This window comes from Lipophrys pholis (genome assembly GCF_963383615.2).
Source record: "Lipophrys pholis genome assembly, chromosome: 13".
In the NCBI taxonomy this organism is placed as follows: Eukaryota; Metazoa; Chordata; class Actinopteri; order Blenniiformes; family Blenniidae; genus Lipophrys; species Lipophrys pholis.
Genome location: NC_137632.1, coordinates 3639524 through 3654258, shown reverse-complemented (window position 1 = coordinate 3654258; position 14735 = coordinate 3639524). Strand labels below are relative to the sequence as shown.

The following is a 14735-nucleotide window of genomic DNA, read 5'->3' as shown; positions in this document are numbered from 1 at the left end:
AAAAAGACTGCAGCATGTTTTTCAACTGCAACATTTTTGCGATTCACCTCAGTTCAAGGTCTGTTTCCAAATGTGTTCACAATTACGAAAGAGAAACAAAGGAAAGTTAGATAAATACGCTCAACTTCATACACAAATACAAGGATGAATAATTAATATGAAACATTCTTGGGACGGTTCACCCGTTTGCGAGCTTGTTAGAGATTAAAGTGGCGCTCAGTGGAAACATTGCGTGGGTTGTTTGTTCAAGGGAGGAAGCTGGAAGCTGACTTCAGGTCATGCCACAGAAATACATCCATCATCTGCGTAGAGCTTTACATTGCCTTTGAGGGAGTTTTGACGGAACCGTGTGTGTGGTGATGAGAACAAGGCTCCTGCCAGGCTTGTTCTCTTATTGTAGAACACATTAATCTGGCTTTTTTTTTTTTTTTAAATACAATCGAGGGCTGGGCAAAAAAAATAGTTTTAATCAATTTATTGAATTTGTAGCGAAAATCAATTTTCATTGTGCATTTCTCGCATTCTGTTCTACCAATCCTTGTGGGTTTCCGTAGTTGCTGTTGCACTTTAGCTTAAACCTGGGTTAAAGCTTGAATCTTTTTTCATTTTTTAATTGACGCAAATCCACCACCACCACAAGTCTCCACCTTGACAACAGTCCGACTGGGTCCGTGGGTAGGGGGTGGGGGGGTGCTGCTAAAGCCAGTTTAAGTAGCGGCAGCTCCATTGCACTGCAAAGTTTAAAGCAGCGAGCCACCAGACGTCATTTGGACATTCAATCTTCGAAAAAGACAGTTGAAAAAATAGCGCACACTTTGCTGAAAGCCGTCTAACTTATGTGTACAGTGGACATATGGGAACCCGGGAAGAGCAAATAGTCGAGCATGGAGACGTTTTAACTGTTAACACACCTTAATGAGCAGACAGCCTCCCGCAGCACGATGCTGCTGTGAAGTTTTCTCCAGTCAAACATAAGGCCCGTGGACCAAAACCGGATGCAAAAAGCTCCAATCCAGCCCCAGAAACCTCCAAGCAAGTTGGTTATATAGAATTATTATTCATTTTTTTTACATTTCAATGTATTTTGCAGCAGAATGTTTCATTAAAATTGACATTATGTTGAGATTGTTGTCATTTTTAGTACGAATTGCGTGATCCTGCAAAATTCATCCCGTACACTGTGACCACGACAAAGAAACACTTTAAAGTGTAAATTCAAAGGTTAATTCTAACATTATTTTACCAGTCCAGCCCTCTCGAGATGAAACTGGACTATATGTGGCTTCTGAAGTTACATTCTATTTAGTATTTATTTTGTATACCTCTTTGTAAATATTATATTAATGTATCTGTATTGTATACATCTTTATATTGGTATATGTACTTTTTAATAAGTATGTTTCTTCCATAACATTATTTGGTGTTTGGTTCATTCAATATCAACTAATGAACTCATGAGAGCCTGAACCCGCTGCTGAAAAACTCCTAGAGGAAACACTGGATTATTTATATGCATTTTAACTCTGAGGACAATCACAGCAATATATATGATGTCTGCAGTCATTTTTTAGTTCATTGAGAAAAAAAATCGAAATTCAAATCTTTTTTAAAAAATCACTTTAAGCCAAGTCGCCCAGCCCTAATACAATCAGATGCTCAGTGGAGCAGACGTACACAGTAAATGTCCGGGTAATAAAACTGGGAATCTGGATGGGCAGGTCTGCTGTGGAATGCCCCTGTGTGTAGTGACCACAGCTTTTTACAGCCCGGTTCAATAGTGCCTTTGTGCAGCCCAGGCCAGCTGGCTGTGCAGGAAACCTCAGCCCTCGCTGCACAGCCCCACATCTCCAGAAACACAGCCGTCTGCACACAGGCCACCTTTTTATTTTGGGGATTTACACTGGGAGCAGCCAATACACAACTCACCAGATCCCTGCGCTTTACACTGCACAGTCTGATGCACATCAACAGCAAAAGAAAAGTGTTACCAATTGAAACAGGATTTATAAACGCCTTATGTTTGCGGCTGCATGCAAAAACAGAACTTTACTTGGATTTGGTTCGATGTCAAGAATTAATCCCTGCATTTAAAGTCATGTCAATCAGATTACGTCCACGAGAAAAGGCCCAGTTGCATGTTTTGAATTGTGACAGAAACCAGCAGTAGATGTTGTTTATATTTAGACCAGAAAAGTTCTGTTTAGTTCACAGATGTCATCGGGCAAATGTCAAATATTCACTCTCCTTTTGGCTCAGTTTAGATCTCCGCCAGATTCGGATTTGAAGTAACAGTTCCCTCCCAGCAACTCACAGATTCTTTTTTTTTTTTTCTGTCGACGGTGGTTCATTAGACTGAAAAGATCTGCCTTTCTGTAGCCACAAACTAGTTTAATGATTGTGGAGCCTTTAAAAAAATAAACATCCCTAAAATAACAAGCTGTGTCAGACCATTCGATTCACTGTTTCAAGTAAAGTGGCTGAAGTTGTACCAGAGCTAAATCTCACCAGGATGTTTGAAAGAGGAGGATTTCACTTACATGTGAGAATATAACATGTCTAGAGCTCATAAATGACTATTAATCATTGTCCAAATGTGAAACATAACAAACAAACAAACAAAGATTGCCAGCATTTTGTCATAGATGTTGAAGACTTCATGTTCTAAACAGTCCTGAAACAAAAAAACACCTGTATTGTGCACTATCGTTTTAATTTTTATATGCAACATTCAACAAAGTAAATTATTGAAGTATTGCTTCAGGCTTTGTAATATGGGGGTATCTATAAGATAGAAATGAGACAGAAAACATTAGCAGTGATTATGTGACTGATGAAGCCTCTGAGCAGGTAAGTGTTTACGTCACATTTATGGCAAAGTAATAACTATCATAATAACTGTCTGTTAAATTGATGGTTTTAATGACTAGTTCTTACGGCTCGACTTTAATGGCACTGAAACCATTAAAAGCATCAGGCCAAAACCCATTGGGCCAAAGAGCCAATCTCATGTAGCTGACTTTTCAAAATGCAAACAAGTTTGCATACAAACGCATGACTACATGTTGAAGGAAGCAGGTGCGAGTGGGCGTCTGAAAATAACAGTCATATAAAGATGGACATGGTCAGTGACAATACCAAAGTACATGGTTTGGTTTAAACCATGATCACGTTGGACTAACAAACACAAAGTATGCCAAGATACACACACACACACACACACACACACACGCACACACACACACACACACACACACACACACACACACACACACACACACACACACACACACACACACACACCGTTATCCTACCAGCTGCAGCATGAACTGTTGATACAAGACAGGATGGATCCATGCTGTCATGTTGTTTACATCAGGTTCTGAGCCCACCATTTACAGAGCAACCAGGAATGGAGACTTATCAGACCAAAAGACTTTCAAAATGTTCTGTTGGTCAGTTTTAGTGAGGTTCTTTGAATGTCAGCATTACCTGCAGTCCTTCATCTGCAAAACTCCACCAACTTCAAAGATCAACATTGGGAAACAACTGCATAATGTAGTACCAATGTGTATTTGAAACTCTAACCAGTCTGACTCATTTCCTTTGACCTCTGACATCTCTGAAATGCTGTTTACTTTTCTTTTCCCCGCAAACCTTTGTCAAAAGTTAAATTCGTTTTACCATCTCCTGTACCGGATTCCTCGAACTAAAGTGTCAAACAGGCTGATAAAAGGTTATAATGGGCAAAACAGAGACTCCATCCCAGGGAGGCTACCAGGAAAACAGAAAGGGACAGAGAACTACACACACTTTCACTGTCCAGCCAATTTTGAGACACTTTTTCACTACCAACACATGCTTTAGTACAGTGAGAGAGAATCGAAGTACCAAAAAGAATCTAACAGAAACTAACGAAAAACGAAAGACTTGAAGAAAGGAACCTGGGATACTGTTGCCACGAGTCGAGCGGGCTCACCCACTACTCACCCACTACTCACCCACTACTCACCCACTACTCCACCATGTGGTGCTTACAGAAGTTTATATTGAAGTACTCAGACCGATGACTATACCACAAAAAAATCAGTTAGATCAGATTTATTCCACATTCTGATGCTTCGGTGTAACTTATTTGTGTCGTTTTGACCAAGTTGAAATAATAATAATACATGACTTGGATTTATATAGTACTTTTTTGGAGCTGACTCAAAGCGCGTACAGAGACCATTATTCATTCACACCAGTTCCACCAGTGGTGGTGAGCCACGCTGTCGCCACAGCTGCCCTGGGGCATGCTCACAGAGGGGTGGCTGCCATTTTGCTCCACCAACCATCATTCGTGCACCATTCACAAGAAGCAATGTGGGTAAAGTGCCTTGCCCAAGGACACAACAACAATGACTTGGATAGAGTGGGATTCGAACCGCCAACCCTCCAGTTATTGGACGACCACGAAAGCCACGAAATGTGTTGGGTTGCTATCAAGCGATCGGGCACAGGTGTACCCAACGACTGTAATATACAAGCTTATGGTACTTTTTGCATGTAAAACACAGTCATTCATATAAAACACTAAAACGCAGTACTTCCTACTGAAACATAAAGCGCAAATCTGATACTGTGGAAACAGTTCTTGCCAGGAGAATATGGCCGGGCAGTCGTGCCACTCTGGAGGCCACCATCATTGTTATTGTCCATCTACTGAGCATGTGCAGAAGAACTACTTCTTGTGTCGCAGTAGCAGCAGAAAGGTTTCGTTTTCCATGTTTTCACAGAGACGTAGTATTTTCAAGAAGTTGGGTTTTCATCCATTTACATGGAGATGGAGTCAGAGCCTTTTCAAATAGTAGCACCTTAGGAGCAGTTTTCAAAAACTTCTGTTTTCAGTGCCTCCGAGCACCATCAACCTGGGCCTAAGAAACAAAAAGTGCAAGAAACGGAGAAAATAGGCAAACATCTGTGACTTTTCTTGAAATCCTGTTTGTGCCACAGTTGGGTGGACGTTCCATGAAAGTATTTTCACTCGGTACGACGATGAAAGCACTCCTGTACTTTCTGGCCTTGTGTTTTCAGTGTGCAGGCTTGTTGAGGAAACCTGAAAAAAAAAAGCGCACCGCGAAGAGGGAGAAAGAAGGGAAGAAGCAGAGCGAGCCAGCAGAGCGAGCCAGCAGCAGTCCCTGAGCGAGGCAGCGCCAGGCCGTATCAGATTACAATAACACACTCTGAGCCCGGGAGCCTCCCCCTCCTCGGAGCATCGCGTGAGAGCAGCAGCCGACTCTCCAACTTGATTGTGATTAATGCGAGAGGGCAACATATCCATGCCAGATCCAAAGAGAGACACACATTCTTAAGGTGGCCTGAAAGAAAAGTGGGAAACAAAAAGCAAGCGGAGCGAGCAAGTCACTCCCAGTTACCAGAAAAGAGGGGGGGGCGGGGGGGGGGGGACTACACTACAGCCACATTTAACTGCTACAAGTGGAAAAATCTGACCCATTTTGATGTTTCATGTCAAATAAACATCAGTCAGGGGGTTGACAGGGGCACCACCGCCTGCACTCCACCTTAATGCCTCTTATCGACACAATTTAACACCACTTCATTTTATAACTTGTTGACGTGGGCTAAGCAAACAAAAAAGTACTCCACTGCAGTGAACAAGAATGCAGTAGTTCTACTTTATATATACACTCACAAAACACAAAAAATAAGCATTCGGACATATCTCATTCATACAAGTATAATATACACAGTACACTGGCTTTTGACCCGGAACAAGACGTTAATCTGATTTTATTAGTTTTATGGGTTTTTTGTCTGTTTTTTTCCTGTTGTAGTTGTATTTTATAGTTTATAGCACTTTGTTTCAACCATGGTTGTGCGAAAGCACTTTACAAATAAAGATATGGTAGTAGCATACATACAAATACACAAATTAATATATTGTTCTATATGTGTACCCAAAGTCAATGTTATCAAACACTCTTCATAAAAACTATTCAAAGTCAAAACAGTACCAAAAAGGTTGGTTACGCCATGCTTTGCAGTAGATTTGCCATACAATGCAATACTGGAGAAGTTTTCATTGGTGGCTCCTTTAAATAAACTGGCAACGGATCAGAGGATTAAGTAATTCACAGTAAAGTTTTAAGGAAAAGGTGACGTAAACTAGTTGTGTGCACATAACTGTGTAATCCTAACCCTAAAGTAGGCTTACATGAATACTTCTTTCGATCTAAGTAGTACCTCTATGTTCTCTCTGAGCTCAATTCAAGTTCAATCCAACCATTGTATAGATCGTTCACACTGACGTCACCATTTTCCCTTGATCCTCTCTGATTCGCTCGTGTCCTCCAACACGGCGGTAACCGTTGAGGAAGGCGCAAAAATGGGAGTTTATGTGCGCAGTTGTCGGGGGTTCTAACATTTCTGCTCCTAATAATGTCTTGTTTTTTAGTTTACGTACTGTTCAACAGCGCGAAGGGCCAACAGTCGAAGAATTAACTGGCAGACGTCAAAGACAGCGGCTCGCCAATCTGTACAGATCGGACAGAAAACCTACAAGCTACAAATACACACAAGTATGTGAAGAGCATTTCGTGAAGGGTACGTTTTGTTTTGTCCATTACTACCCTGACTTATGTGTTTTGACGACAATTTCTTCACGAGTTTTTGTACAGGCACCATGTCTTTATGATTGTCATACTCTGTCTGGCTCAACTGTACTCAAAACTACAATTACTACAATATTCCTCACCCATCCTGACACAAAAAAGTTGTACGAGGAGAGGCTTTTGTACGCCTTCATCTGTCTCCCCGTTACAAAACTTGCAGTGAGTACCAAGACGTTCACGATGTCCATGTTATTTACACTCGGCCGACATCGTCCACAAATTTTAACTAATTGCTGAAGGGGTCAACCCCACCGCTCTCCTCTATCTTACCGCGATACCTCGCTTTATCAGGAATATTTAATCCTTGATCAATTTTGGAAAATGTTGCTATGCAGCTGTATACATAGAAGACCCGAGCGAATCGGAGAGGATCATGGGAAATGTGACGTAATCTTGCAAACACTCTATAACTTGTTCTCACATAGTACTCTTAAAGGGGACATATCATGCAAAATCCACTTTTTTAGCCCTTAAATGCATTTTGTTGTATATTTAGAGTGTTTAGAAGTACAGAAAAGTTCAAAGTAGTCTCTTCAGGTGCTCCGTTGATATCTTTATATTCTGTTTTGGTCATATTTTGCGATCGGTTTCGATTTTTCTATTCTCTATTACGTTTTTTGAACAATGACGTCACAGTATTCTCAGCGGAACTGCCAAATTAGGACATCGACATTTCGAGCAATCCGCCATTTTTGTTTCTCGCTGCGATTTTGTAGTCCAACCGAAGTTACGAGAGGATAAGTCGAAATGTTCGGTTGTTGGATGTAGTAACCCACAAGCTTCGTTACACCGTCTCCCAGCATCAGAACCTTTTCGAAGTGCCTGGTTGAGTTTTATTTTTCACAGAAATGTACCCACATCTGTGGGTAAGGTCATTTTTGTGTGCGCGAATCACTTCAAGAATGACTGCTTCAACAACCTCCGCCAGTATAAAGAAGGATTTGCCGAAAGACTTGGTCTGATTGAGCGGTCAGTTCCTTCTATCTATGGAGACGACGAACAGAGCACTTCGGTAAGCTGTATATAACGCTAAAAAGTGTGATGATAAGACGTCCCTGTCATTGTTTTGTTAGCATTAGCAGTTGCACCGTCTTCATATGTTAGCGCTGTGTGCTCGTTTTAGATTATAATGTAACTTCTGTGTTAAATAGTCGTTGTAATACAGGCAGTATTGTAGTAGTGGGCATGGATGGAGAAGTTAGTGTAAATATAGTAACACACCATTGCGTTACATCCATATGAAGACGTTGTTCTGCAGCTGCATCATCGTCATTTTCATCTCGCTCCGCCGGGTCCGACTCTGGCTCCAACATGTATGGCTGGATGGACAAATCTTCCGTTGTTGACATTTTGTAAATAATGTGTGAATATAAAGTTTCTGCGCCGCTAGATAATTGTATCTGTTCTATCAAACTACAAAGATGGCCGAACAGGGTGGCGTTGAACCGAGTGTCACCTCTGCAACCTGGAGAGGAGGCGGGGTATGAAGTGTCTCATTTGCATTTGAAGAGACCCCCCTAAAACGAGTTGCTCTCAGAAGCACATCAGAAAAGGGGTTGAAAAGGGGCCTGTGGAGCTCTAATAATGAGGAATTCAGACCCAAGCATTGCAGTTCCGCGTTGTATAGACCACAACTGTATGATTTATATGTAAAAAGGAAGGATTTAAAGCATGATATGTCTCCTTTAAGTTAACATCAAATATAATTCACAGGTTAAATGTTGGACGTTAAGAGTAGAACTGTTGTGTACTCACGCTTAACCACATCCTGAGTGTACTATTTCAGCTCACGTGCGATGACACACTTGTGTACACTACTAGTACCTCAGTGTCCTATATATTGAAAGAAAACTATAGATTTGACTAATTGTGTATGAACACCCTAACATAATGTGTGTATACGTGTACCTATACTAAACAACAGGACGACACAGTGTAGTGTGGAGTAGAAGATGAAGTACAGGGCTTCTCATCTCGGACTATATAGTATCATGTATTGTGTATTTTTGCACCACCCCAGGTTGTAGTAATGAAACGTCACGCACACCGACACCAGCAGGACTGGCAGCACAAAGCTGAGCTGGGAAATGGAGTTCACCAGAACCTTCACTTTGCTTTCCTCTCCGGACACTTTCAAGAACTCAACTTTGCACTGATTTTAACTCGGATTTTTCTATTCGAGTACATTCTTTTAACGACTGTACACACTTTAAGGACACTTTAACCGCCACGTGTGTTACTGTAGTGTCGCATGACGCAGACATAAGCGTCAGTCCGGATGAATTAAAGGCAGAAAACGGGGGTTTCTTACTGTTTCAGGACGGGTTTCTTCCTCTTCTTGTTCGCGTACGTCCCCGGGTTTCCCAACATACCGCCACTGCCTTCCGACTCCTTCAAGCCTCAACTGGGAAACAAGTAAAATGAGCAAAAAACAACTCGCTTCTGTCGTGTGTTAGTCCGTGACACAGGCTCGCTTCCCCCGGGTGTCAAGGCGCCGTGTAGCGCCGCTCGTTCAACCGGTTCTTCTCATGCCGGGGGTCCGCGGAGGGCTCGTGGCCGCTCTGGAGGCTCCTCTGAGCGGCCACAGTTCCTGACCTTGGTCGCTGCGGATGGAAGTCGGTCAACTTTTCAGACGAAAAAGAAAAAAGTCGGAGTCGGGAGGGGGGGGGAGATGGGGGCAAAATATAAAGTTAAGAGTCGGAATTGAGCCAAATTCCTACAGCCCCCGTCCAAACAGCGCGCCTCGGTATTGTTCTCAGCGTCGGGCCGGAGAGACTCGAGTCTTCTCTGGCTCAGTCTCACGGGGCGTTTTCAGGAAATGTGTGTGTTCAGAGGCTTTAAGGTGGACTGGAGCCTTTGTGCCTCTGCTTGTCAACCAACACTGACTTTAAACTTTCTTTTGAGCTGCTGAAACTCATTTTGTTTCATTACAGAACTCTTTTTCATGAACTTCCATCTATTACTGTGTTATAACTGTTTTCTTTAACATTGAGCCTCTGTGTTACAGCAAGAGAATTTACAGTTGTCCTCTCAAATGCATTTATAATTTTAAAACTATATACTGAATTATTTTTTTCAAGAACATAAAAAAAGGGGGGTGGCTCCAAGCACTGTGTGATACTGCAAGATTTGGTATTGATCATACTCCGATATCAATACTTTTTAATATTCGTGGTTAACATATCTTCAAATGACTAAATCTGGATGAATTTTCATGACCTTTAAGTGTTTTTCTTTTAATGATTCTTCCTTTGGGTTATTAATCAATTTAACCTAGATCAGAATTTAGGAAAAGTTTATTGGTAAACAGAAAATACTTTATTATCATAATAAATATTTTTGTTCAAACAAACATTAACAGAACAATTTTCTCCCATAAATTGGAATGTTTGGATTTATTTTCTTAAATAAACAAAGTGTACAAATCCATCACTCCAGAATCAGGCTGGAACAAAATACTATTTCAGGTATTGAGGATAGAGCAGCAGTCATTCCTACAGGAGAGAAATTGAAAGTCTCCATATCATTTGATATCTATGCCAATGTACATAGGTATCGATATTATCGATATCTGGATCGACCCGCCCACCACTGATGGCTCCATTGCAAGGAGGTCATGGGTTCAAATAGCAGCCAAGGCTTTATGTGTTGAAGCTGCATGTTGTCCATGGGTTTCCTCTAGGTACCCTCTTTAATTGGTGGCCCTTGGGGCCTGTCCACAAGAAAACACAGTTTCATGTAACCGTACTATATTTGGCCGATTATCCACACAGCGGGACGTGTTAGCAGCCAGAAATTTGTTTAAATTTTTTTCTCAAACAGGTTCCAGAGTGGGGACATTTTAAAATGCTGTCTCGGCTTTGAGGTGTGGATGGGCAAGACACACATCGACCGGATAACCCCGCGACCCTCTCCACGACCTCACTTAACAACCACAACAATGCCCGACTACCTGCTCCAGGTGGAGCTGTAGAAGCTACTGAGCTAGAGTCTGTTTAGTAAGGACAGATGTTGGATTTCTTGTATATGAGAATTTTTTTCATGCTCTTTGTCTTCTTCTCCAGTTTTGGTGTATTTCCGTGCCGTAGAGTTACAGTGCCACCTATAGGCCTTTGCATATGCACTACATCGTTTTGAGCCGTGCTCATAGTGGTGTGTGGACGAAATTCTTTTCAACGCGGAGAAAAAAGATGGTTTTTGGCTCTTGTGGACAAGGGCCCGGATTACTCCTACAGGTGAATGTGAGTGTGTGGCCCCGTTTACATGACAATGTTTTAAGTGAAAATGAGGCGTTTTGAAAACGATGTCGGTTTACACAGAAACAGCAGAAACACTGAAAACGAGGTAATTACCATGCCAGGCCACAAGTTGGTGCTGTTCTTTGTTTTTCTAATGAAACTAAACACAGAAAAGTTTCCTTATCTCTCGTTTCCATGGGAAGCGTTTTCAGAAACTTGTGTTTTTCTCCAGCCTGGAGGCCTTTCTGTGTTGTGTTTGCATATTTTCCCTGGTGAGTAAGGGCTAGGGCTACGCTCAGGCCCTCTGGCTCCAAACTACAGCCCAAAAACATTCAGTCCAGCTTTAAATATGGACAAAATATGCGTTCTTGAAATGAACCTCTGGCAAATATAACAAACTGAACTGCTCTAAATAATGCAGTCTACTTACATATGATAGTGTGTTTTATTCCTGAGAAAAGTATAAAGGATAATATCCTTTTTGTTACCTCGTGCCTCTTGTCAATTCCACCCCGGCTGGAAAATAAAGAGCACACACTCGTACCTTCAGGAAAGAAAAATCCCCTTCTGAAATGGAAGTCACTCCAGTACTTCCAATTGCTGGTACTTATTTTTTAAGGTTGTTTGTGTATTCTATTTCTTTTACAAAATAGAGCTTACATGTGCACTCATGTGCTTTTCTCCTGGAACATTTGAGAGTGAATGTCCTTGTGAAATCAAAGTATTTCATGGAACTTAAATGTAGTTTTTGCACTGCATTTCTATTAGAAATCAATACTTCCTGAGTCTTCTAATCCTTTTTACTTTCAAGGTATCCTCTATCCTGGAATCCTGTCCAATTATTATCTGATGTAGAGTACTAACAGTCTAACAAACCAAGCTTTTCTTTACCACAATTTTCCTTTTACGATGCATCAAATCTCATCTCTTTCTAGAAATGTCCAGACTGCAGGTATCAAATCTTAATCAGTCTCGTTCTGCATAGCACCTCCCAGACTGTAAATGCAACTCAAAGGTAAACTACTTTAAACCATCCTGTAGTAATGGATGCAATGTACAGTCGAGCATTGTTCTGGCTGTGTTACGCAACTGGAAAAGACCGTGTTTGTTTCATTTTAAGCACCGAGTATGTCCTCTCCAGGCCTCTCCAGATGAGGAAGCTGCTTAGCTATGCATCAATGCAACCCAAGATCTTCCCACAGCCAAGCGTTTAAACTTGATCACAAACTGGACGGTTCCTCTTGTCTTTACGCTGCAGGACACATGTAGTCGAAGTGTCTTTCACATTAGCTTTGTTCTTACATGTTTGTGATTAGTCTTTTTATTGCAGTGCAGCCTTCGGGCCTGAAGATATCAATCATTCCCAACTTGACCATTGCACTTTATTCACAGAGATTTCTGCAGGTTTTCATAATTGCATGGTAATATCATGCACCATTGATGGTGAGATGTTCAAAGTCTTTGCATTTCTGTCTTGAAGAACTTTTTTCAGATTTTTTGCAATTAGTCAGACCTCTTTCAGTGTGAAATTTGACAGACTTCGCCTCTTTTAATGCTGAGTCATGTTTGAAATTTGACAGACTTCGCCTCTTTTAATGCTGAGTCATGTTACTGACCTGTTGCTAGTTTATGTAATTGGCTGTAAAATCCTCCTCTGGTTCTTTTTTTTTTGTTCTTACCAAATTGTTTTCCAGCCTTTTCCTGCCCCTGTTTATTCTAAAGGGAGACATCAGTATTGACCTAGAATTGCCCAACGCTTCACTGAAGTTGCTCAGACTCATTGCATTGCTTGCGTGCAGAAGTGTAAAAGAGGTGCAACATGTGAAAAAGATTTATAGGTTTGAATCTTTTCCACACCGAACCTGGGAAGTGATTTCTTTATGAGCCTTGTTCTATTCACTGGGGGATTGTCATGTTGAAACAGGAAAGGGCCTTTCCCAAACTGCTGCAACAAACACTTTAAATCACACTATTGTCTCCACTAACATTACGTGTTGTTTTAGCATTTATAGCTCCACTTAATTTCTACAAACACGATAACTAAAATCAGCCCACCGACGTACCTCTGAGCTGGTTTTTGAGCCAGTATGCACGCTCACACTGCTTGATTTGTGGTGCTGATGGACATTATTGTCCCGCAATGTATACAAAGGAAGTGGAAGAGCTGCTCACAGCTGCAGAATGTGGAGGCAGATGCAGAAGAATCAACGTTCAGAAGGTTGATTAGCAGTGAAAATGCTCACTTCGCTGTCTGTAAAATCAATTCTTCATAATAAAAGTAAATTTTTCCTCAGCATACTGCTATAGTTGAACGAAAATGAACTGTGAACATAGGGGATTTTATATCACCTCATTTGGCATCAGTGACAACTGTGGACATGTTCCTGACAGTTTGGAGGCCGAGAGTTCAATATAACTCCTCAGTAAACGCCCGTGTGTTTATCTTGGGCGCACTTTTCCTTCCTCATAGCAGTCGACTGTCATGTTCACATTCTGCACCATCTCTCTCTCTCTCTCTCTCTCTCTCTCTCTCTCTCTCTCTCTCTCTCTCTCTCTCTCTCTCTCTCTCTCTCTCTCGGCACAAAGAAGCTCTTATCTTTCACATTAACATGGTGGTATGATCCTGGCATGCTGCACACAGAACCTAAACCACACTGAGGCCATAGCACTTTTTTCTATGTCTACACAGGGAAGACAGAATGAGAGTTTTCTCTCAATTATATTAGAGAATGTGTGCAGACAGAGAGAGTTTCATTGATAATAACTAGAAACGAGAAGGTGCTTAAACACTGCAGATGATGAAGAGGATCTTAGTTATTTGATTATTCCGGTCTAGTTCTGGAGCTTTGAACGTGAAGGGTCGTTTGCCAGGTGTCGTAACATGTTGTACTTTTGACCTGAACAAAGTGCCAGCAGTACGGTCATTTCAAGCAGCAGGTCCCAGACGATGGCTCAGATTTACTAAGATCCCACATAGACGAAACACTAAACACTAAACCCACATAAACTTGCACGATTTATCTATATTTGTGAAGTAAGATTATCTTGAAAAATAAAATCAAAGTAAAGTGAACTTAGTGTTGTCCTGTCTCAGGATCCTGAGATCATCTGTATAAACTGGAGTGTATGTTTGATAGACTATTCATAGTCTCTTCCACTAATACAGCCATTTTCCCCACATCTTCATTCTATCTGTCTGTGGTGCGGAATGCTGATGGCTTACATGTATTTTAGTATTTGGTGTTTTCAAAACACTGTTTTGAAATACTAAATTAAAGTAAAGATAACAAGATCGTTTTTTGTTGTTGGATGAATTTATAAAGATTGGCTCACATTACTTAAATTATTCATTTTCTTCCCCCCAAATAAAAAAAAAAAAAAAGTATTTTATTGTGAACAAATATTTTTGGCTTCAACACTAGATATATTTGTGTAAAGATACTAGCTTGAATGTTCATAGTTTATTTCACAAATTCAATTAATCTAAATATACTTCTCAGATTAATTTTTCTCACTCATTTTGATATTCTTCGTAAATCCCCATGCAGAACCCATGCAAACTGAAAGCACAATCTATTGCGTGAATGTGAGAAAAATTAATCTGAGAAGTATATTTAAATTAATTGAATTTGTTCAGCTTTACGGGACTAAACTACTAAAGAGTTTCAGCCATAAAAACAGATGCAAATGTGATATTAGTGTGCACACGCCGAGGAAGATGATCCACTAACAGGATGGACTGAGGACCACCACACACTATTTATATTTAGTTCTTTTTCCTGCTTCACACAAAGAAAATCAGATGGAAATGAAATTGTTTCTCAGC

The 14735-nt window shown here is 40.9% G+C and overlaps 1 protein-coding gene across 1 annotated transcript in view; it reads right to left on the bottom strand.

The window, feature by feature from the left end:
• Positions 1-9471, bottom strand: part of LOC308119178 (aryl hydrocarbon receptor-like) — a 56122-nt gene extending 46651 nt beyond the window's left edge. Inside the window, exon 1 of the mRNA XM_080479029.1 lies at positions 8983-9471. Within this exon, the coding sequence (XP_080335155.1) occupies positions 8983-9041 (59 nt within the window). The 5' untranslated portion in view covers positions 9042-9471. The remainder of the gene's footprint in view (positions 1-8982) is intronic.
• Positions 9472-14735: the final 5264 nt, after the last annotated feature.